The sequence below is a fragment of the Raphanus sativus genome, chromosome 6 (assembly GCF_000801105.2).
Source record: "Raphanus sativus cultivar WK10039 chromosome 6, ASM80110v3, whole genome shotgun sequence".
Taxonomy (NCBI): domain Eukaryota; kingdom Viridiplantae; phylum Streptophyta; class Magnoliopsida; order Brassicales; family Brassicaceae; genus Raphanus; species Raphanus sativus.
Window position 1 is genome coordinate 26,775,623 of NC_079516.1, and position 23,681 is coordinate 26,799,303.

General features: G+C 33.5%; 2 protein-coding genes and 2 long non-coding RNA genes across 10 annotated transcripts; 2 read left to right on the forward strand and 2 right to left on the reverse strand.

Annotated features, from left to right (window-relative positions):
• Nucleotides 1-74: 74 nt before the first annotated feature.
• Nucleotides 75-1,092, reverse strand: LOC130496059 (uncharacterized). 5 transcript variants are annotated; one of them, XR_008935087.1, is made up of 4 exons: nt 959-1,092; nt 689-855; nt 445-580; nt 75-179 (listed from the first exon to the last, which is right to left on the reverse strand). It is a non-coding gene; the product is annotated as an uncharacterized LOC130496059 (long non-coding RNA). The 5 variants fall into 5 exon arrangements; XR_008935089.1 differs by having other exon boundaries at nt 78-143; XR_008935086.1 differs by having other exon boundaries at nt 81-146.
• Nucleotides 1,093-9,413: 8,321 nt separating this feature from the next.
• Nucleotides 9,414-11,304, forward strand: LOC130496011 (uncharacterized). Its single transcript, XM_056987735.1, has 5 exons — nt 9,414-9,640; nt 9,742-10,285; nt 10,365-10,464; nt 10,528-10,613; nt 10,933-11,304. Exons 1-5 carry the CDS (start codon nt 9,547-9,549, stop codon nt 11,264-11,266), a joined length of 1,158 nt encoding a protein of 385 aa, XP_056843715.1. The 5' UTR covers nt 9,414-9,546; the 3' UTR covers nt 11,267-11,304.
• Nucleotides 11,305-16,889: 5,585 nt separating this feature from the next.
• Nucleotides 16,890-18,162, forward strand: LOC130497052 (uncharacterized). The gene is made up of 2 exons (XR_008936089.1): nt 16,890-17,339; nt 17,415-18,162. It is a non-coding gene; the product is annotated as an uncharacterized LOC130497052 (long non-coding RNA).
• Nucleotides 18,163-18,982: 820 nt separating this feature from the next.
• Nucleotides 18,983-22,581, reverse strand: LOC108805760 (protein kinase STUNTED). 3 transcript variants are annotated; one of them, XM_018577697.2, is made up of 11 exons: nt 22,310-22,581; nt 21,744-21,938; nt 21,564-21,637; nt 21,359-21,477; nt 21,170-21,282; nt 20,658-21,065; nt 20,327-20,581; nt 20,096-20,247; nt 19,783-20,010; nt 19,555-19,704; nt 18,983-19,433 (listed from the first exon to the last, which is right to left on the reverse strand). In XM_018577697.2, the coding sequence occupies exons 2-11, from the start codon at nt 21,913-21,915 to the stop codon at nt 19,206-19,208; spliced, it is 1,899 nt and encodes a 632-aa protein (XP_018433199.1). In that variant the 5' UTR covers nt 21,916-21,938; nt 22,310-22,581; the 3' UTR covers nt 18,983-19,205. The 3 variants fall into 3 exon arrangements, with proteins under 3 accessions (XP_018433199.1, XP_018433200.1, XP_018433201.1); XM_018577698.2 differs by having other exon boundaries at nt 22,352-22,580; XM_018577699.2 differs by lacking the exon at nt 22,310-22,581 and having other exon boundaries at nt 21,564-21,633; nt 21,744-21,884.
• Nucleotides 22,582-23,681: the final 1,100 nt, after the last annotated feature.

A 23,681-nucleotide genomic window follows, 5' to 3' on the forward strand; every position in this document is an offset into this window, starting at 1 on the left:
AAGCTATAACATTATTTGTGTTATAGAGGGAAAAGAGAGAAGGGAAACACTACATTATGTTGCTTCTGAACAGTTTTTGTGTCTCTTCTTTTGTCTTCCAGGAGGTGTTTTTTTCCCAACGGGAGCTGTTAAATCTTTTTCGACTTCTTTCCTCAACAAAGAAACATAGTGTGAAGATCCTATAAAGAGAAAAAAGAAATCTTTTTCGACTTCTTCCTTCCTCAACAAATGGTTTCTTCTCATAAAAAAGGAAGGCTTTGATCCACATAACTCATAAAAGCCTTAAAAACCATACTAATATCATGTCTTTTGGTGATATTGATCACTTCAGTTCTAGGCCTAACATAAAGTCGGATCTTTTTACAGAAACAAAACCTTGAAGGAACGTTTTTTTTGTACAATAAATAAGATTGTGATGAGGATGATAAAATTATGTAAACTCACCAATCGCCCGGTCTCTTCTTCGACACAACAAAGCTGAGCTTAAATCCTTCTCCAAACCTCCCACTTGTTCTTCTCGATCTCCTCTTATTTGGCCATGAAAATCGACAACGATGGTTTGAAGAGGAGCTAAGCTAACCTATTTATACCATGAAAGCACCGCTTCTAAGAAGATTGAAACACATTAAGTGTAGATCATGGCCGAAGGAATTAATAACATATTTAATGCCATGGATCTGGAAGCTACCTCATTCCGATTGATCGAAAGAAGGTGAAAGAACCTGATCAAAACCAACAAATGGAATCGTCACACCGACTGCACCTCAGTCTCTCTAATGGCGGCGAATTGCGACGATTGTGCTGGAACCAAAAGTTACGCCTCTAATTGCAGACACAGACGAATACAGTGGATTCCTAATCAACGAAACGCTATGGATCAGTAACATCATTGTTTAACGCGAAATGGGCTTACAATAAGAAGTCCAAACATGACACCGTAACCAAAAACGAAACACACCAACTTATCTTCAACTGATCTAGATACGAAACTCTCTCAAAAAAAAAAAACCCTAATCGTCTTTTCCAGCCTTTCCTCCAGTAGCGGCGTTCTGCCGTTGCCGGCGGTCCTCCTCCCTTGCCTCTCCTTTTCTCTTTTTCTTATAACGAATGCCAATAAAAATCTTACAAAAATGCAATTTATATAAAATATTCAACAACAAATAAAAAAATTTATATTCAAACAAAAAATAAAATACAATTTATAACGTTAAACTGTTAATCTTAAAACAACAAATGCAAAGTTATTGAAATTTAATATGTTTTACATCAGAGACTTTACTATTATATACAAAACATATTATTGAAAAACACAAACACAAAATATATTAACCTATAACCTATTACGATATAACATAATAAAAACATTAAATAATGTTCTTAACAAATAGAGATGACCACATAATTACATCATCCAAAAAATTTACTCAACAACAATAAATATCAAAAAATTTAAAAATTTAATACTAAGATTTAGGATTAAAAATACACTGTACCAACTTCGAATGTATCTTTACGATCAATATACATCTGATTGGTTAAATCGATATAGTCACAACTTCTTAATTTTGACAAATCCAGAGCGAGAAGAAACTATCGGTTAATATAACACCTGTGATTATTTGAAATTATCATCATAAGCACCGCTCACAAAATATAATTCATAGAAATCAACCTAGAAAAGTCCAAAGCATCAAACTATTATAACACCTCCCCATCATCCCAATATACAAAACTAGGTCTGGGCATAAATCTCAAACCCGAACCCGATCCGAAGTAAGAATATCGGTTCAGTTATGGATCTAGCCAAAACAAGATCAATTTCATTTACTTTGGGTTATCGGTTTGGTTCCATTTTAGCCGATAACTGAAGAGTAACCCAAGTTGAACCGAACATATACAAAGCTGATAGTATACAACGTGACAAAAAATCATCTTATTCCAAATGAGATGACGCAAAATAAAAGATAAATAAAAATGCAGTTTATATGACTAGCATAGATTTATCAATTTAAGTTTTTAGGCATCTTTACTATCATATCTAATTATTGATATATATATATAATGTGAAAAGTAATATTTTCACAACATAATATATATATGTATATATACATATAAATATATATTTATAAACTCTAATTTAATATAATCATTGTAAGATGAAGTCCATATTTATAAATTTTCTAAATCATAATTTAAATTAATAAGTTTCAATTAAATAATAAACAATTCAGCTATTACACTTTCAAACTCTCATGCATATATTTAAACTTAAATTTCTTTCATGGTAACTTTGCAAATACTACAACCAAATTAATAAATTCCATAAAATCATATACATATTTTGTTTTCTAAAATACTGTTGAGAAATATTCTAAATAGTAAAATTATAGTCAAATCATAACAATATTAACAAAACCACTATAATGAGATGTTAAAGGATCTATAATGATCATGAGAAAGACAATTTCTAACTATCTGTGACATTCGGTCTTGCTGACTTGTTGCATTTAGTAATGGTTTTGACAATAAATGGTTAGTGTAGTGCAAAGGATTAATGGTGAGGGTGGTGTGTGGTTTACATCAATTTTAAATAACTTTAGCAATCAGACAACGTTATTAAATTTCTCTCAGATTGGAAGTAATGATTCTTTTTTTAGTTAATTTTAAGAGTATATTAATCATGTTCACGGTTTTTAAAATGTAAACACCGATAGCATGCATCAGAGAAGTTATTGGTTTCCTTGCACAGTGTAACATGGGAAGATACCATAGAATTTATGTGTCAATACCAATAGACCAAATGTTACTCTTTGGACTTGAATCGCCATCAATTACTAAACATTATTAGAGTGGGATGAATAGAATTTCTAGATTGATTATATGACGGTTACATCGATTGCGTTAAAGAAGGATAATCGTAGAGGCTCCATTCTCCATCGTCAACATCAAATACAAAGAACCCTATAAACCAGTGTTTTGAAACCCGACCCGGACATTGAACCAGACGATTTACCGAGTCTCTGGATCATTGGATCAAAGTGGATGAGCCGCGGTTTAGTAAATGAATTAGTTTTATTATATAATAATATATTAGCTATGAAAATAAATATATAAAACTAAATTTAATATTTTAAATGTTTTCAAACATAAAGTAATAGTTGGGATATATATCTATTTTATGTTTTAAAAAAATTGAAAATACTTAACTTTAGTTTCCATTTTTGTATTTTTATTTGACATACAAAATATTAAAAAATAGTTTAAAGTATTTAAAAAAAATATGTAACATAAGAGTTATGAAATCTAAAAAGAGTCAAGACATAAAATTCATAATAAATTAAACTTCCAATCCAAAGTTAAAACATCATTGTAATAAATTGTCAATAACAAAAATAAACTAACATTTAATCACAATTAACACCAAAACACATTAAATAAAGTTGAGAAAAAAATTATTAAAAAAAGAATGCCACATGGCATTTTTCCCCCCAAGGAGATAAAAAACTCAACTTTATTAGTATAGATAGGTTTTAATGTTAGTTATGAAAGACATTGGTTTTTAAAAATTTTCCTCAAAAAACCCAAGCATTTATAACAGTGTTTTGAACCCGAACCAGAGCCACTGTTGAATCGGTAAACTCTCCGGCCCAATATGAATCGGATTTGAGTTTTGTGAAAAAGCCAAAATTTAAAACCCCAATTAAAACCTCCAAAAACTCACTGAAACCCAAAACCCGATACCGGTTACACCACTGGTTGAACCAATAGATAATTTTTATTTTTTTTAGTTTTAGTTATATTTTAAATTCTGTTTTATATTCTAAATTTCCAATTATCTAATATAACAAAGTTGAGTTTTTTTCCTCCCTAGGAGGAAACCAATGTCATTTGGACCACTTTTTTAATAATTAAAATATTTTCTTAAATTATATTTAATAGGTTTTAATGTTAATTATGAAAGACATTGGGGTTTTAAACTTTTCCTCATAAAAGCTCAAGCGTTTATAACAGTGTTTTGAATCCGAACCGGAACCACTGTTGAACCGGTAAACTTCGCGACCCAATATAAATCTTGTTTGAGCTTTGTGAAAAAAAAACCCCAAATTTAAAACCCCAATTTAAAACCTCAAAAAACTCACTAAAACCCGAAATCCAATACCGATTACACCACTGGTTGAATCAATAGATAATTTTTATTTTTTTTAGTTTTTAGTTATGTTTTAAATTATGTTTCATATTATAAATTTCCAATTATAAAGTTAGATTTTTTTCAGTTTTATTACCGTCTTCCTATTCTTCTACACTACAATTTACGTTTACAAGGAAGGTGAGTAAGCGTGATCGTGCTCGACCCGCACATCCGTAAAACAAACTCAAGGACGATCAAGCTTATTATTCCTCTACATTACAATTTACGTTTGCAAGAAAAGTGAGTAAGTTATTTTTTATTTAACTTAGTTTATAACAAGTCATTACATTTTTAATTTACATATCAAAAAGAATTAAATCATATGATCATGTGGATTACAAAACATGTTTTGAATTGTTGAAGAACAAGAACATGGCGAGCTGTTGGTAAGTATTAAAATTTAGAGAAAATCAAAATTAGTTGATGTGATTTGGTGTTAATTTATTTTTGTTATTGACAATTTACTGATATGATGTTTTAATTTTGGTTTATTTTGCATTGGAAGTTTAATTTATTATTCACATTCGACATAAATATTTGTGAATTGTATGTCTTGATTTTTAGATGTCATAACTCTTATGTTACAAATTTTTTAAATAGTCTAAACTATTTCTTAATATTTTGTATGTCAAATGAAGATAAAAATATAGAAACCAAGGTTAAGTATTTTCTAAATGTTTTAAGCATAAAATAGATAAATATCCAAACTATTATTTTATGTTTAGAAAACTTTTCAAAATATTAACTATTATATAAAATTTTCATAGCTATTATATTATATATAATAAAATTAATTCATTTATTAAGATGCGGTTCATCAACGGTTGGTCCAATAACTCATTGATCCGGTCAATTCAGTGACCTGGTCAATCGTCAGATTCAGTGTCTAGGTTGGGTTTCAAAATCACGGTTTATAGGTTTTCTTTATATTTGATGTTGACTATGGAGAATAGAGCCTCTATGATTCTCCATAGTCAACAATCTGTATCACTTTCATAAATTCGATCCACATGATCCGTGTGACCAAAAATCTTAAACCCGCATCCACCCCGCCAAAACACGTGGGTAAACCGTCTTACCCGCGGGTAATAATAACTATATTAAAAACTAATTATTTTAATTATATATTAATTATTTTCATTATATATTAATTATTAAAAATAATATTAAAATAATACATTTTAACTAAAATTATAAAAATATTTTATATGTTTATATATTTTTACGAAAAAAAAAAACTTTTTTTTTGAATTTGCGGGTCGGCGGGTACCCATGACTCATATTTGGCTGACCCGCACTCACCCTGCTTAAACTAATCTTAACCCACACCCGCACTCGCAGTTCGAAAATTTTAAACCGATCGACCCGCACCCGTTCCGCGGCAGATCAAACGGGACGGAGCCCCCGAAATTTGAACTAAATTCCCAGCTCCACTAACCACTATCAAAAAGATTATAAAATATCATTTTTATACATATTTTCATTTCATATTTTTAGAATATTTTATTTACTAAGATCATATAATAAATTATAAATTCATGTAAGAATACAACATATGAACCCGGCGCGTAACGCCGGTATACCACTAGTTAAAAATATAACCCACTTAAGTCTTAAGATTTATAACCCACAGTAATTATTATCTCAAAATTTAAAAGCCTAATAACTAGCATCTATTACGTGCTGTGGTTCTTTTTAAAAAAATATGCAGAAGAAATTTCTCTTCTTACTTTAATCTTGTTGTTTGTTGACGAACACAATTTCATAAGAACTGTTTTGACTTCTTTGCTAAATAAATATATATATATATATATATATATATATATCTATATGTAATAATCTGCTATATATTTGTTTCTTTAGTTTATTCACTTCTTAGAATACTTATATAGTTTTTATTAGGTACTAATGGTTGTAAACTGGTTTTGATTTTTTCCATTATATATAATATTTTTTACTAAATTATTTTATTAATTATAACTAAAATATTTTTGTGCCACAGTCTAATTAAATTTCTAGGTACGCCCCTGTTCTAAAGGTTATGTGAAGAGTTTTGTTGGTAAGTACAAGGATACAAGATATGCAACTAGTTTTACTAACGGTTAGAGACCAAAAGTTTGATGGTATTTGGTTTGAAGAAGAGATTGTTTAAATATCAATCAAGAACCCACATCAAAAGTTCAGACACACACTATCTGTAAGTAGGCATGGACATATACATTGAGAACCGAAAAATCAAACCAAAAATAGAAACCAAAACTGAATCGAAGTTCATAAATAATTTGAACGGTTTATATATCTTTAGAGCCAAATAACCCGAACCAAACTGAGATTTAAATGTGTATCCAAATATCTAAAATACAGTTTATATAATTATAAACTAAGTTTTTGACTCCGCACAGATGTTTGTTTCATTTTCTATAAATTAATTGGTCCACTAAGACCCAAGACCCGACTCCGACAATAGCTCGACACACGGTGAAAGCAAGGGAGCCATCTTCTTACTTCTGTAAGCCTTTGAACATGGATAGGAGCATAAACATACATATATATATATATATATATACAACTCGATGTGGAATTTTAGTGTATTTGACACTTGATAAAATTTTCAGTATTTTTTGATAAAGCTATTCTATTACTCAGAAAGAGGTGTTTTTCTTTCACCAAGTTACCAACTTCATTTCATCATTTCTTATGTAATTCAAATCTGTTTGAATATACTAAGTTTTAGTAATCATTGCACGATTTCCAATGAGATATTAATCCAGCTAGAATACTAGAGTATTTGATGAAATGAATTATTTATAGAATGTTTTACAATAGTATCTCAAAAATATTTTGTAGAGGTGCTAGAAAGAAAATCGCAAACACTACAAGAAAACAACACTTTGGCGAGGAAAATTAACGAGGAAATATGATCCTCGTAATTTTACGACGAGTTTACGAGGAATTTACAAAGAAAAAAACAAAACGTCGTTATTTTTTCGTAAAGTAACGAAGAAAACATTTCGTCGTAAAGCCATCATAACATTACGTGGTTTTAACGAGAAAATACACTTTCCTCGTAAACACCACGTAAACCTTGCATCATCTTTACGAGGAAATGAAAAAATATAATTTCCTGATAAAACCCACGTAACTTCGCGTCTTCTTTACGAGGAAATATTTACGTGAACTTAACGAGGAATTTTAAAACACGTTTTTTTTTGCTACCTACCTATTCCTCGCAAATTCATCGCAAAGCTTCAACTACCAGATTCGAAAATTTTCTATAAATATGGAAGTTTCAACATCATTTTAAACACACCAACAAGAACAAAAAAAAGTGAAAAGAAAAAAATGTCAGGCTCCGGGAATGTCTACGAGTTGCGGAGCTGGATGTATATGCATAGAGATGCTAACGGGAGAGTGACGAAAGAATACATTGCGGGACTGGAGACATTTATGCATCAAGCAGATTCCACACCGCTCGCCCTAGAAAGCGGTAAGATGTTCTGTCCATGTCGGAAATGCAACAATTCGAAATTGACAAATCGTGAAAATGTTTGGAAGCATTTAATAAATAGAGGTTTCACGCCAAATTACTATATCTGGTTTCAACATGGAGAAGGTTATAATAATTATGATCAGAATGAAGCTAGTAGTAGTAATAGCAATTTTCAGGAAAACCGGTTGCTCATCATTTGCATAATGAACATAGTTACCATCAGGAGGAGCAGATGGTAGATTTTGATAGGGTTCATGATATGGTAACTGATGCATTCGTAGCTCATGATGAAGATGAAGAACCTAACATAGATGCAAAAAAGTTTTATGAAATGTTAAATGCGGCGAATCAACCACTTTACAGTGGTTGTAGAGAAGGTCTCTCTAAATTGTCGTTGGCTGCTAGAATGATGAATATTAAAACTGATCACAATCTACCTGAAAGTTGCATGAATGAATGGGCAGACTTGTTTAAAGAGTATTTGCCGGAAGACAATGTGTCTGCTGATTCTTATTATGAGATTCAGAAACTGGTTTATAGTCTTGGGTTGCCTTCGGAGATGATAGATGTTTGCATCGACAACTGCATGATCTACTGGGGAAATGATGAGAAGTTAGAAGAATGTCGATTCTGCAAGAAGCGACGATTCAAGCCGCAAGGACGGGGACGTAATAGGGTACCGTACCAAAGGATGTGGTACCTACCAATTACAGACAGATTGAAAAGATTGTACCAATCAGAGCAGACTGCCGGAAAGATGAGATGGCATGCCGAGCATACTCAGACGGATGGTGAGATGACACATCCATCAGATGCAAGAGCTTGGAAACATTTTAACAAAGTATATCCGGAATTCGCTAGCAATATCCGGAATGTGTATCTCGGATTATGCACAGATGGATTTAGTCCATTTGGAATGTCAGGGAGACAATATTCATTGTGGCCAGTCTTTCTTACGCCATACAACCTGCCACCAGAGATGTGCATGCAACGGGAGTTGTTATTCTTGACCATATTAATACCTGGTCCGAAACATCCTAAAAGGTCTCTGGATGTTTTCCTGCAACCCCTTATAAAAGAGTTGAAGGATTTGTGGTCAACTGGGGAGAGGACGTATGACTGCTCAACAAAGACGAATTTCACGATGCGAGCGATGCTTTTGTGGACCATAAGTGACTTTCCTGCCTATGGGATGTTGTCGGGATGGACTACACATGGGAGATTAGCTTGTCCATATTGTAATGGAGCGACAGATGCGTTTCAACTGAAGAATGGAAGGAAGACAAGTTGGTTCGATTGTCATCGTCGATTTCTTCCCATTGGCCATCCGTACCGAAGAAACAAGACATTTTTTAGGCACAAAAAGGTTGTGAGAGACACTCCTCCTCCATATTTAACTGGAGAAGAAACCGAAAAGCAACTCGATTACTATGGAGCTTTGGAAACAGTTCCTCGTGGTGGTAATTGGCATGTCCCCCCTAATATGCCGGATTCTTACGGTGTTCATCACAACTGGCACAAGAAGAGTATATTTTGGGAGTTGCCATATTGGAAGGATCTTCTTCTGCGCCACAACCTCGATGTGATGCATATAGAGAAGAATTTCTTTGAGAACATCATGAATACAATATTGAATGTTCCGGGGAAGACAAAAGACAACATAAAATTGAGGTTAGACTTGCTGGATATTTGCTCAAGAAGTGAGTTACATATAAACAGCAATGGGCAAGTTCCTGTTCCGATATTCAGATTGTCTTCAGAAAAAAAGTCGGTGTTGTTCAACTAGGTAGCATCAGAAGTGAAATTCCCCGATGGGTATGTTTCAAATCTGTCTAGATGCGTTGAAAAGGGTCAAAAGTTCTCCGGGATGAAGAGTCATGACTGTCATGTCTTTATGCAACGACTACTTCCCTTTGCTTTTGCGGAACTACTTCCTACAAACGTAAATGAAGCACTTGCAGGTACTATATATATTATATATTGCAGTAATTTTATATATAATGATTTAGTTTGAAATAATATATGACTAATAATGTGTATAATTGTTTTTGGAATATACAAGGCATTGGAGCATTTTTCAGGGATCTGAGCACCCGCACTCTTATAGTAGAAGTCGTGGAACAGCTTCAAGAGAACATTCCCATCTTATTGTGCAACTTGGAGAAGATATTTCCTCCTGGGTTTTTTGACGTCATGGAGCATCTAGCTGTGCACCTCCCATATGAGGCATTGCTTCGTGGACCTGTACATTACGGATGGATGTATCAGTATGAGCGAGCCATGAAATATTTGAAGGGAAAAGCAAAGAACCTTGCAAAGGTTGAAGGTTCTATAATTGCTGGAAGTTTGACGGAAGAAACTTCTCACTTCACATCGTACTACTTTGCGTCAAAAGTACGTACCCGGAAAAGAGCTCCAAGGAGATATGATGATGGTGGTGTCGCGCCAACATACGCAGTTGCTGGTGTTCCAGACATCTTTAGCCAGATTGGGCGACTGGATGGGAAATCAAAAGAGGTTTGGTGGTCGAATGAAGAAGACGCTCATAGTGCACACACCTATATTCTACTCAATTGTGAGGATCCATTGATTCGTTATTTTGAAAGGTAACATAAATGGACACATATAAATTAACACATATATATAATTGCCAAATATTAATTAATATAAAATGTGATTTTACAGCCTATTTGTTTCACAAGTCGAAGAAACATTCTCAGGTATATCCACAACTGACGTAGACAAAAGGAAAGATCAACACTTTATAAAGTGGTTGAAGAATCAGGTATTAATTCAAAGTCATTATTCATAAATGATATGTATTTTAACGTTCACTTTGTTTTTGCAGGTTGATTTTGACGACGATGCAGATTATCCTAAGTGGTTACATGAAGTAATTCAATCTCCACATGTAAAGGTCACCACCTCACAGATGTATTTCACACGAGGCTATACTTTTCACACATATGAGTATGGTAGACAGCGGGCGACCAGTAACTATGGAATATGTGTGAAAGGGGAAACCGATTTCTACGGTATCTTGACAGATATTATTGAAGTGGAATTTCCAGGGATATTGAAGCTGAAATGCGTCCTCTTCAAATGTGAGTGGTTCGACCCCGTCGTCAACAGAGGTGTTCGGTTAAACAAATTCGGTGTAGTTAATGTCAATGGTGGACGAAGGTACAACAAATTCTTTATTTGGCATACATGAGCAGAATAAGCTTACTTCTATGTTTTCTTTATTTTTCAGGTACAACAAATTCGAGCCTTTCATTTTAGCTTCACAAGCAGATCAAGTTAGCTACCTTCCATACCCTCGGATGAAAGAATCGGGAATAAATTGGTTATCCGTGATCAAAGTTACACCTCGAGGACGAATCATTAGTGGAGAAGAACCACCATTGCAAGAAGAACAGATAAATGAAGTCGAGGAACCTGAACAACAAATTGATGACATTCTTCTCATTGATCCGCATAATCATGAGTATGAAGATCTTACCGACGATGGCACAGACGAAGCTGTTGAAGACGAGTTTAATGAAAATGATGATGTTTCTAGTGATGACGAAAATGTATCCGATTGATGTATTTGTGTTTTAATATGATTGATTTTCAGACTTAATGCATGTGATTCGATTATTTTAATCATGAAAAACTATTTAATTTATTGAGACTATAAGAATTTGGGAATGTTTATAAAGACCTCGTAAGCTTACGTGGAATTACCGAGGCTTTCTGTTTTTTTTTTTATTTCTTCGTTATTTTCTCATGGGTTTACGAGGTTTTAACGAGATATGTTGTCTAAACCCCTAAACCCTAAACCCCAAACCCCATCTTTCTTATCTATTTTGTCTAAATCCCAAACTCCAAACCCCATTAATAATTTTATAATTTTCAAAAGATTATATTTTTAAATCTTCAAAAGATTATATTTTCAAATCTTCAAAAGATTATATTTTTAAATCTTCAAAGGATTATATTTTTGTTGCAAGATAAAAAATTTAAATAAATAATTTGATTTTGTATAAGTTTATATTAGAAAGAAGAGATTGATATTAGAAGTTAAAGAATTGTGGTTATAAATTTTGAGGTTTGAAATGTTAAGAATATTGAGGTTAAAAGGAAGATATGTTATGAATATATGAAGTAGAATATAAGAAAGATGGGGTTTAAGGTTTGGGGTTTTTGATTTTAGAGGTTTAGAAAGCAAACCTCGTTAATTCCTCGTACTTTACGACTAAATAACGAGGCAAATAGAAAAAAATAAAAACGCGGGCCTCGTTAATTCCACGTAAGACAAAATCGTCGTAAAGACCTCGTAAGCTTACGTGGAATTACCGAGGCTTTCTGTTTTTTTTTCCTCGTTATTTCCTCGTGGGTTTACGAAGTTTTAACGATATTTATTGTCTAAACCCCTAAACCCTAAACCCCTAAACCCTAAACCCCTAAACCCTAAACCCCAAACCCCATCTTTCTTATCTATTTTTTCTAAATCCTAAACTCCAAACCCCATTAATAATTTTATAATTTTGAAAAGATTATATTTTCAAATCTTCAAAAAATTATATTTTTGTTGCAAAATAAAAAAATTAAATAAAAATTTTGATTTTGTATAAGTTTATATTAGAAAGAAGAGATTGATATTAGAAGTTTAAATAATTGTGGCTTTAAATTTTGAGGTTTGAAATGTTAAGAAGATATTGAGGTTAAAAGGAAGATATATTTTGAGGTAGAATATAAGAAAGATGGGGTTTAGGGTTTGGGGTTTCGATTTTAGAGGTTTAGAAATTTACCTCGTTAAAAACACGTAATCTACGAGGGTTTTACGAGAAATAGAAACACGGGCCTCGCTATTTCTTCGTTTGATTTGGGACGGGCCTCGCAATTTCCTCGTAAGGTTAGAGGTTTTGACGAGGAACAGAAAGACGGGCCTCTTTAATTCCTCGTAACTTTACGAGGAAATTGCGAGACCTTCGTAAGTTATATATACAACCTCACACTCTCCATTCGTCCCAATTTCCTCTCCATTTCCTCCCCATTTCGTCTCCAACTCCTCTCCCATTCCTCTCTCCTTCGAAAATGGTAATTTCCTCGCCCCATAATTAGTTTAGGGAATTTAGATAGGTCGTTAGTTTAGGTAGTTAGTTTAGGGAATTTAGATAGGTTTACGGATTTTATGTTCGTTAGATAGATTTATTAATTATTGTTGATGGATTTTTAATTATTGATGATCATAAACTCAAAAATATATATTTTTGCATGTTCGGGCGAACAGGCTTACTGCTCACTACAGAGAGATGTTCGGTGAGCCTGGTAGTCAGTTAGACACGCCAGGTTCTTCTTCAGGTGCCGCCGGTTCCGGTTCTTCAGATCAGGAGTCTGCTCCCGAGACTCAGCATTTCTTCCCTCCGATGCCTCCTCCGATGGCTCATCCGGTGGCTCCTCCGGTAGCTCCTCAGATGGCTCCTCCTGAGATTCCCGCCGGTGTTCATTCCGATCTCATGGTGCCACCTACTGTTCCCTTCTCGCAGTACACTGTCGAGGATATTCTCGGTATGCCAGGCAGAGCTGGTTTACCAATCATAGACCCCGACAGATCCGACGGGACTTTGTGGTAAGTGCATTTTTAATTAATTATTTTAATTTATAAATTCATTAAATAATTTAAATTTTCATTTTTTCCAGGTTTGGGGTTGACAATTGCCTTGCGACAGATGTAACCGAGACGATTAAAGGTTACTTCTCCATGGCGCATCCAAACTGGAAGTTGACGCCGATCTACATCAAAAAGACGTGGTTCAAGATTTACGCTGTAAGTAATTCTATTAATTAATTATTTTATATTTTTTTCTTAAAATAACAGATTATTAATTATTTTTTTTGCAGCAAAAGTATCATTGGTCTATCGGGGTCAGTGAGAGAGTGAGGAAGGCGTTTTACGCGAAGGCGCAAGTTCGCTTGGCGGACACGGTTTGCAACTGGAAAGGCGACTGGATCGTCAAGGGGTACACCCGTGGCAAACCCGCTGAGCTTACCACGGGTGTTTGGGACGGCCTCATCCGTTACTGGAAGGATCCCAACTCCATTAGGATCGCAAACATTTGTGCTGCCGCCCGTAACACGGTAGACGAGCACGGTAACGGCTCGATGCTACACTCTGCGGGCCAAAAACCCCATGCCGGTGTCCGTTTGCAAATGGTATGTAATTAAATAATAATTTTTTAATTATTAATTTTAATATAAATATATTTCTAACAATTTTCTTAAATATTATTAGGCCAAAGAGTTGGGACGTCTCCCGACTCTTCCGGAACTTTACGAGCGGACCCACAAGAACAAAGCGGGCCAGTTTTTAGATGGCAAGTCCGAGCTAATCTACAACGACGTTATTGCTCGGGTTGAGGAGCGCCAGACTCAGCTGACCCAGCAGTCCGCCGACGGATTACCCGTTACCTTATCCACAACTGAAGTGGATAAGATTTACGAGGAGGTAAATTTTTTAACATTATATCTTTTTAATTATTAATTCATTAAATTTACCTTTTAAATTTAACTAACAAATATTTTTTTTTGTTTTTAAGGTTGTCCCTAAGAAAAAGGGACGTACGTTGGGGATCGGTTCTGTCAATGATGTCCCGAGAGCGACATCATCTTATGCTCAGAGACAGACCGAAGAAGTTACTCAATTGCGTTCCAAGCTGGGCGCGACCAAAAGCCGTGTGAGTGGACTCGAGGCCTTCATCGACGTTATAGCGTCCACAAACCCGGAATGGGAAGCTTTGTTGAGAAATATGAAACACCAACATCCCATTCCAGGCGAGTCATCGGGCACACATAACGAGGAGGATGTTACAAGGAGGAGCGAGGAATTCTACGAAGCCATGAACGAGCCTTAGTTTTTTTAGTTTTTTTCGGTTTATGTATTATAAAATCCAAAACTTAATTATATATAAAATATTTTGTTGCTTTTGAATTTTATTTAAAATTTATTTATAAACCCAAATATTTAAATACTTTTATTTTATTAAATTAATAATTATTATATCAAATAATATTTTTATAATTCGAAAATTGGCATTATACGAGTTATTTACGTCGAAATGATTTCCGAGGAATTTACGAGGAAAGCATTACGAGATTTTTACGAGGAAAATGTTTCAAAGATCCTACATGGACTTTACGAGGAAATCTTTTCAAGGATATTACATCGAATTTACGAGGATTTGATTTCAAGGATCTTACGTGTAAGTAACGACGCGTGTTTCGCATGGTTTGTACGAGGAAACTCCGCGAGTGATTTACGAGGAAAAGCGGCGAGGAACTTACGACGAAATATTAACTTCGTCTTTACGAGGAAATAAAACACTCGCTAGTCTACGAGGAAATGGCGACGAACGTTCTGTTACGATGGACGATAAACGACGAAACACTTTTCCTCGTTAATTCCTCGTAAACACCCTTTTACGAGGAACTAACGAGGAAAATGGCCCTTGTTAAACATCTGTTTTCTTGTAGTGAAAATCGTTTGTAAAATAAAAGATAAATGATTTGTGATGTCTGAAATCAAATCGGAAAAACTCTTTCAATATATAAGAAAAACGTGTAGAAAATCCTTTAAGAAATCATTTTATAAAACATTTTAACTTCAATCAGTTTCAACGTGTATACTAGAAGCGGTTAAGAGTTAAGATTATATGAGCCCAAAAACCTAATTGAAAAAAAATAGTGAATACTATAAATAATTGTTAGAAAAAGAGAAACATATGAACAAATCATTAATAAGATTTTTTGCACAACATTTCGAAAATGCAAACAAATTGTAGAATCAGAGATATGATATTTCTTTCCTTAATTCTTCAATTTGCTATGTTAGTGCGACAGGACATAGCAAAGACCCATGATAAAATCATATGATAAACCATTCACGCGCTACCCGTGAACAATCTCTGCGAACTAATAGACTACAAAACACTTTCGGACCTATTTATGTTTAGTGATTTGTTTTCTGGAGAAAATGTTATCAGAAAAAGTGTCGAATGAATGAGGAAAGACAATTATTTAAAGAGGATATAAGAGATTTGCATATTCATAAAAGGCGTCGCACAGGAACACGTTAACAAAAATCTCTCAGAAGTCTTGGGAGTGGAGTATTGAGAAACTTCTACCGTAAGATCTTCCTTTTATACATCTTCAAAAAAAAATTCCTTTTATTGACTCGTTCTGATCTTTAGTGAAAAGATAGACTTCATCTAATCTATTAAAATAGAGTCCTAAATTTATCTACCAGTAAAAGTTTTCATTAACTTTTGGATTATTTCAATTTTGTTAGAAAATTGCAAAATTTATGGATCACTTAAAGTTTGTTACAATCTAATATAATCTAATAATTTATGGAAATAATAATTAACTATTCACGTGCATATATAACAAACCCTGATTAAGATTTTGTAACCATCACTATTTCCGTAGACATACTTAAAACAAATTCTAAAAAACGAATAGCACAAGTAACTATAAATAAATATTTTTAAGTATAATTTGACTATACAAAGAGACAGAAGTTAAATGAATAGCACAATTTCTTAGGGTCATATTTATTCAGTTTTCCTCAACTTCTTTAGATATTTACTTATTTCATATAGTTACCAAAGAGGTTATATATTTGATTATTTCATATAGTTATTTATTCTACTTAACTTGAAAATATATTAGTAATAATAGAAATTAGTAACACGTAAAATATATTAAACAAATCACTCTATAGAGTTACACAATATATAATACTAAAATAGAAAATAAGTATTTGAAATATTTGTAATAATATTAAATACATTTATAAAATGGAAAATATCTGCACGGCAGTGCGGGTTAAAATCTAGTATTTTTTTAAAACGAACTAAAAATTTGGTCCAGAACCTAATAAAACCCAAACCTTGGCCTCAACATAGTTTAGCACGTGCCGGAAAACTTTTGAATGTGAATAGGGATATAAAAGTATATATACAGCTCACCACTGATTATTATGGCCTATGTGGGATTTAGTATATTTGACACCTGATCAAATTTTCAGTGTTCTTTTCTTTGACAAGACCACTTTATTACTCAAACAACATATTTTACACCAAGTTACCAACTTCATTTGTAAATTTTATTTAATTTAAATCAGTTTTTGACGTTTGAATATACTAAATTGTAGTATTCGTTGCAAGATTTCCAACAAGATATTAATCCAGCCATGAAGACTACATGTTTAGAAGGAAAAAAAAAAAGAAAAACCGAGTTACAATAGATACAACCTATTTAATCTAAAAACTACAACTAGTAAGAAATCTCCTAACTAATTTTCTTTTCCACAAGAAAAAAAAGAAGTTCTCTCTCAAAGCCGCCGCTTCTCGTGTTGAAACCCTAATCTGGTGGCCGCCGCCTCATGCGGTCACCGAATCTAGTTTCCAACGTTTTCCTGTCTTGTCTCCGTTCATATCCCTCTTCCTCCTCCGCGAGTTGTCTCTTCTACCGGTGTACTGCAGAGCAGTGTGAAGAACCTATGTTTTCTTAGATCCATTGAAACTTTGGTAGATCTTTGCGCGTGGAAGGGTGTTTGTGGGTGGTGTATAGGTTTGCACCTTCCTCTGGTCTCCGTTTGCGACTCTGATCGAGGTAAAGTCTCAAGCTTTGATGGTTCCCCTATGTTGTAGTGGCTGTATCTTCAGCCTGTTTCGAGTGGTGTTGCAGACAGTTTGAAAGGAGTTGAATCCAGTTATCTTCTCTGGGAGTTTTAGAGTGTGGCTTATTTGGTCCTTGATTTAGCAACGGGTTAGCATTAACGTGGTGGTGTGTGATGAGCAGGTGAAGATTCTGTCTTTGTGATGAAGTTGGTTGCAGGTTTCCTTTTCATCTCTCGGTTCCTGGTATGTTTTTTGCTCTCTGTTTGCCCTCGGTGGCTTCATTTGGTGAAGCAATATAAGGAGGCTGAGATGCGAAAGCTTTCAGATGATGGTGCGTTTGAGTGAGACCTTCCTTCTATGATGTTTCTTCATGGTTTCTGCCTTGGTACAGGGGTAGTGGTTCATTGGTTTTATCGTGAAACAGGAGGTTCAGATGAGATCGTTGTGGTTTGGTGTTGTCATCGTGAACTTGTGGTTCAGATGAGGACTTGGCTCTTCACGAAGAAGTCTTCTACGTTATGTGCTCTCTTGCTTAGTTCATTGCAAGTTTTCCGGCTAGTCATTGTCTTTTTAAGTTTTACTCTTGTATTTTTGGAGGTTTGGTTCTGGGTTCGTGTAAGGAATGTTAAGATTTGTTCGACAGTTCTTTGTTGATATGTAGCCCGTGTGTTTTGGGTTCTTGGTCCCCTTAGTGGGTTTAGTTTCCGGGGAAGTGTATGTGTTCCGCCGGCTCTAGTGTTTCAAGCTTGTTCCTTTAATGTTATCAATGAAAATTCAGATGGAGAAAAAAAAAGTAAGAAATTCCCTATAAATTATTTGAAAAATGATTTTGACACATGTCATCTATATAATCATTTTCTCTAAAAAGATGACATAACATCCTAGAATTGATGATATGTCTAATGACAAAATATGACATGACAATTATATTTAATATTGATTTGTATTTGGTAAACTTTTTAAAATATAAAAATTACTCATAATCATCATAAAATAAATATGTTTGAATATGACATAATAAGTATAAAATATTTTATAAATTTTGAAATATTATTTAATTTATTTTATAATCATACAATTTTTATTACTAAACAAGATTTTCAAAATTTTATACAATTGTTTTATGTATAAACATCTAATTGTAACACCATATTTTTCCTATTTAGATTTATAAATTTAAATATATAAATTATATTTGATTTTATTTTCTGATAATTATTAATATTTTTAAACCATTTTGAAGAAAATTTATACAAAATGATTTAATATAAATTAAAAAAATAAATAAATGAAAATTATCCTTTTTTGAATTGACATAAATGAATGAATTAAATTATCTAAAATTATAAAATTTAATATATATATATATTTCTTAACTATAATTTAAAATAATTTAAAATATTTATTTTATCTTAATTTTATGTTTAACTAAATTAAAAATTTATATTAAAACATTGGTAAGAAAATAATTAAATATGGAATACCAACATAATTTTAATTTTAGTTACAATTTTAATTTGAAATTTTTATTGCTGCACATGGTGCTGGAAAACATCTAGTTAAATTTGATTGATAGAGTGTTGTCGAGTAAAATAAAATGTGACCTGCAAGAGAAGCTTAAAATTGCTTGTACAATGAACACTTTAATCTTTTTATTTTAATTCGAACACTTTAATCATTATTTTGGAAGTCTTATTACCTCCTCTCATCTATACCCAAAAGAAAGAAAAAAACACTTTTCCGACAATGGTTGCAAAAGCCAAAGTCAGAGTAGTGGATAGCTAGATTGATTTGATTGCAGACACCATGGAAGATGACGTAATCCTCAAGCAAACTCGAGAGACTAAGAAAACCCTAATCAAGACTGAAGCTCCTGAGATGGAGAAGAAGAAAATAGGCTATTGTTACTTCTCTCCAAGCTGCCAACTGAAATAGAGTCATTATCCTCGATGTCGAGCATTGCAAGGCTCAAGTGTAGTTCTTTGTTTGAATTTGGGTAAACCTCGTCGTCGAAACAGTCATCATCTTCTTCTACTTTCTTCACCCATTTCTCTACTTCATCTTCTCCTTTTAGCAGCTTGAGTATCTGCATAAATGTTAAAAAAAATGAGCCTAAAAGGTCAGATCCTGGCGCAATTCACCGATAGAACAGAGGTCCCAACACTTCAGTTTTGGGATTATCATTATGAAGAAATAGTGTAGTTAACCTCTCTGATATTGGGACGATGAGTAGCTGCTCTTGTAAGACAATATTTAGCAGCAAGAACCATTTTCTGAAACTGAGCCTCATCGAAATTCCCTGAAATGTTCGTATCCAAGAGCTCTTTTGCAGCACCTTTTTCTATAACCGGTTTTGCCTGCAACCCAAGTAATCTCTTTTTGAGTTTCTCAATGAGGGTTTGCTTACGCTACAAGTAACCAAAACCAAAACTTACCCACATGACCAAACTCTCCTGTCCTCTTGGGCTATCAGAAGAAATAGTAGTTCTTCCTGATATGAGTTCAAGCAAAACTACTCCAAAGGCATAAACATCAACTTTGTTGCTGACCTTTCCGTACATGAAGTATTCAGGAGCTAGGTATCCAAACGTGCCCACCACGTCTCTTTGTATTGTGTATAAACAAGACTTTGATCCCCACATCGAGAGTCCGAAATCCGACAGCTATTCACAAGAAATATCCGAAAATGTTAATATTCTTATGAAGTTGTACATACATTTACAAGTTCTGAGTCACTAGTCTCAATACCTGAGGTTCTAACTCATCTGAGAGAAGAACATTAGAAGATTTGACATCTCTGTGGATGACAGGATTAGAACATTGGTTATGAAGATAATCAAGAGCTTCCCCTAACCCAATTGCTATCTTGAATCTCGCTTCCCATGTCAATACATGCTTACCTGAAGAAATTGAATCATCATACTGAATACTATTGTGTAAAGATGGTTATGAGTGTAAGTAGAGTAGTATTGTGCTAACCCTGAAGGGTCTCCTCCAAACTTCCTCTGGATGCGAGATTGTAAACAGAGATAAGGTCATCATATTGGACGCAGACACCGATTAAAGGAGAGATGTTTTGGTGATTCAAAGAAGAGATTATGCTCACTTCTTGAACAAAATCCTTCACTGCTTCTTCTTTTCCAGATGATTTCAAGATCTTCACCGCCACTGCTTTCCCATCTTCAAGAACCCCTTTGTAGACTTCGTTACATCCTCCTTTTCCAATTAGATTCTCTGTAATAGAGAAAAAAACTAAGAATCAGATGAACATAAAGTGACCTAGAAATCAAAAGACAGAGTTAGTTAGTACCTGAAGAGAAACCTGATGTTGCTGTTTTAAGAACATCATAGCTAAACCATTTATTTATTTCCTTTAGTATGTCTTTAAGATGTGAATCACAAAAGCTTGGTTGAGAAGTATGATGTGGAAACCGTTCAGGCAAGCTCATGACCCAATTGACAACTGATATTTTCCGAGTCTGATGTGGAACCACTGGAGGAGCTGAAGTGGTTGTTCTTAGCAATGGCCAACCTGGTTTCTGGTCCACTACCTCCACTGATGGAAGAGAAAGTGATCTACCAGAAACCCTCCTCTTCTCTTGGCTTGTTCTCTGCAGCACTCTGTTTTTAACCGTTGATTTTTCGGATTTCAGTTTGAGTTCTTTGTCTGAAAATCCATCAGAATGTTCAGAACTTGGTCTTGAACTTATGTTTTGAGCTGCAAGAAGAATCAAACCCATTTCTGGTCAACCGATTTGAGTTTAAAGAATGTTACATAGACTAATAGTGATTCAAAAGTTTATGCAAAGGGAGCCAACGAACAAAGAGGTGGCTGGGAATGGTTGGAACGTCTAAATATTATATCTCCTCTGTAGATGGCCAAAACATCAGTTGTTGGAGGAAGCTCTTTTGCGCAGCCTTTAGCTACTTTTAGACTAGAAATTATATAAAATCAGTAAGAGAATATCATTTTTATATATATAAAATTTTGCTCTATGCAGATTTTCTCACCTTAGTTTTCTTTGATGTTTAACTCCAACAATAATGGACATAGCGTTGTATCTATTTGCCTCTTTAACTAAAACCCCTTGAACTGACTTTCCCTTCAAAACATCTCCGTTGAGTTCGATCTGTTCTCAAAACAGATATACTCTGTCACCCATTTCTCAAAAGTGTGTCTTTAGCGAAATAAACATGGAAAATGATGTAAAGCTACCTTCTTTGTTGAGCACAATTCACTGTAAAGTTCTAAGTACCGATCCAACTCTAACTTGCTTTTCAAGGCACTATCTGTATCAAATCATCATACAAATTAAGTCAGAAACAATATAAGAACTTAGTAAAGAGAAACTTCAAAAGAGCATAGTAATTAACAAGGAGGAGAAGAAGAACTCACGAAAAGTTGAACAAACATGAACAACAACAACACAGTCTCCATGTTCAGCAACTGCTTCAAGCGCCCATTTCAAGATCTCTTTGCCACTCTCATCAATTTTAATTCCAACCAATACAATATTTCTCTGCTTCACAGTCGCATTATCCATTTTGTTGTTTTTCTCCACTGCCATTTTTGTTTCTTTTGTGCAAAGAACTAATATAAAAAGCGAATTACAGAGGAATCAATGCCTTACATATATAAATATAACCCAAACCTAATGCTTTTTTCTTTAATTACAATTTTATAGAGAAGTTGAGAGATTAGAAAAGTCAGAAACTTATGTTGCAACTACTATCAGATAAAAACAAATACAAAATCCACAGTAGAGAAAGTGAGAGAGACACTTGAAAATTCAAAGGCATTTAAAGATGATAAAAATAAGCAAATTGAATTTGAAGAAGAAACACGATGAGCATTAACAGACAACATAGTAACACCTAAATCCTCTCTATTCTTTATTAAAAATTTTGTCGTCAGTACAAAAATAAACTAGTTTTGCTGTCATATGCAGTCAGCATTTATACCTGCTTCTGCCAAACAGAATTATAAAAGATTACAATTAAAACCTGGATATTTTTAGAGGTAAATGCTGATCTTCTTCTTTTATCTTCTTCAAAGGAAAAGAAAGGAGACTGGTTTTATTTAAGTTAAAATAACTGATATGATCGGAGAAGAGAAGGAAGAGTTGAAGAGAGAAGTGAGATGAAAGTGTCGGTGGAAGAAAGAAAGAAAGAGAGGTCCAGTGACCAAAAGGAGACAGGGGACCAATTTTGTTTTTTCAGATTTTACTTCTGTTTTTATAGTTTTTAGTTTTTTAATAATTGAAAGGGAAAAAGAGGAAACAAAGGTGAATAAATGAGGTTTTTGTGTGTGTTGTTGTTGGATTTATACTTTTATTATACGAATATAAATGAGTTGGTTAGGAGAAGCCGGCAATTTTAGCGGGAAGGAGCATGAAATGAGGAGATTTTAAAAGGGCCAAGTCACAAGTGAAGGTGTGTGGTCATTGGCTATTGCGGTTTACGAGCATAACGAAGACGGCCTTAAAGCCTTGAAAGCTGCCTCATTTACTTAATGCACGGAAACGGCTACATGAAAATAAAATAGTACTCTCTCCGTTCCTAAAAGTAGGATTTTCTAGATTTTATTTTTGTTCCACAAAGATAGATTTTCTATATTTTTAAGGTATTTTTTTATACTTTTGAGGATCATTAATTGTGAATATTTGAACTGATTAAATTTTATTGGTAGATAGTTGTTGGAAATTGTATAAAAAGATATTCCCTCCGTTCCTGAAAGTAAGATTTTCTAGATTTTATTTTTGTTCCACAAAGATAGATTTTTTATATTTTTAAGGTATTTTTGTATACTTTTGAGACACATTAATTGTGAATATTTGAATTGATTAAATTTGATTGGTGGATAGTTATTGGAAAGTGTATAGAAAAATAAATAGTAAAGTAAAATGTAAATATTTATTAGATTCTTAATAAACGTGTAAACTCTAGAAAATCTTATTTTTGGGAACGGAGGGAGTAAATAATAAACAAAAATTACTAGTATTTATTAAAGTTTTAATAAACGTGAAAACTCTAGAAAATCTTACTTTCAGGAACGGAGGGAATATATTTTTTCTCCTCCTTGTAGATAAATGTTTTGTTCGAAGATAAAATATATACTTAACTAGGATAAGACCTGCGCCTTGCGCATGATTAGGTTTTATGATAAATATTTAAAGAATATAGTATTGACAAATGATGCTACGTCAGTCTTTCGATTTTATAAAAAGTGGACATTTTAGTTTAGTTATGGGTTTGGTTTAGATTAATTTCGGTTTGTTTTAATTGGGTCTAAGAGAACCTTAATCAAAGTCAACTCAAAAAAGTTTGGTTTTAT

Excerpts from the sequence above, each read along its gene's own strand:
- LOC130496011 (XM_056987735.1), top strand. The coding sequence starts at position 9,547 with ATGAAGAGTCATGACTGTCATGTCTTTATGCAACGACTACTTCCCTTT. Across the intron at positions 10,286-10,364 it reads TTGATTCGTTATTTTGAAAG|CCTATTTGTTTCACAAGTCG; the intron begins GTAACATAAATG and ends GTGATTTTACAG. Across the intron at positions 10,465-10,527 it reads TAAAGTGGTTGAAGAATCAG|GTTGATTTTGACGACGATGC; the intron begins GTATTAATTCAA and ends TTGTTTTTGCAG.
- LOC108805760 (XM_018577697.2), bottom strand. The coding sequence starts at position 21,915 with ATGGCAGTGGAGAAAAACAACAAAATGGATAATGCGACTGTGAAGCAG. Across the intron at positions 21,283-21,358 it reads AAACATCAAAGAAAACTAAG|TCTAAAAGTAGCTAAAGGCT; the intron begins GTGAGAAAATCT and ends TATAATTTCTAG. Across the intron at positions 20,582-20,657 it reads AACATCAGGTTTCTCTTCAG|AGAATCTAATTGGAAAAGGA; the intron begins GTACTAACTAAC and ends TCTCTATTACAG.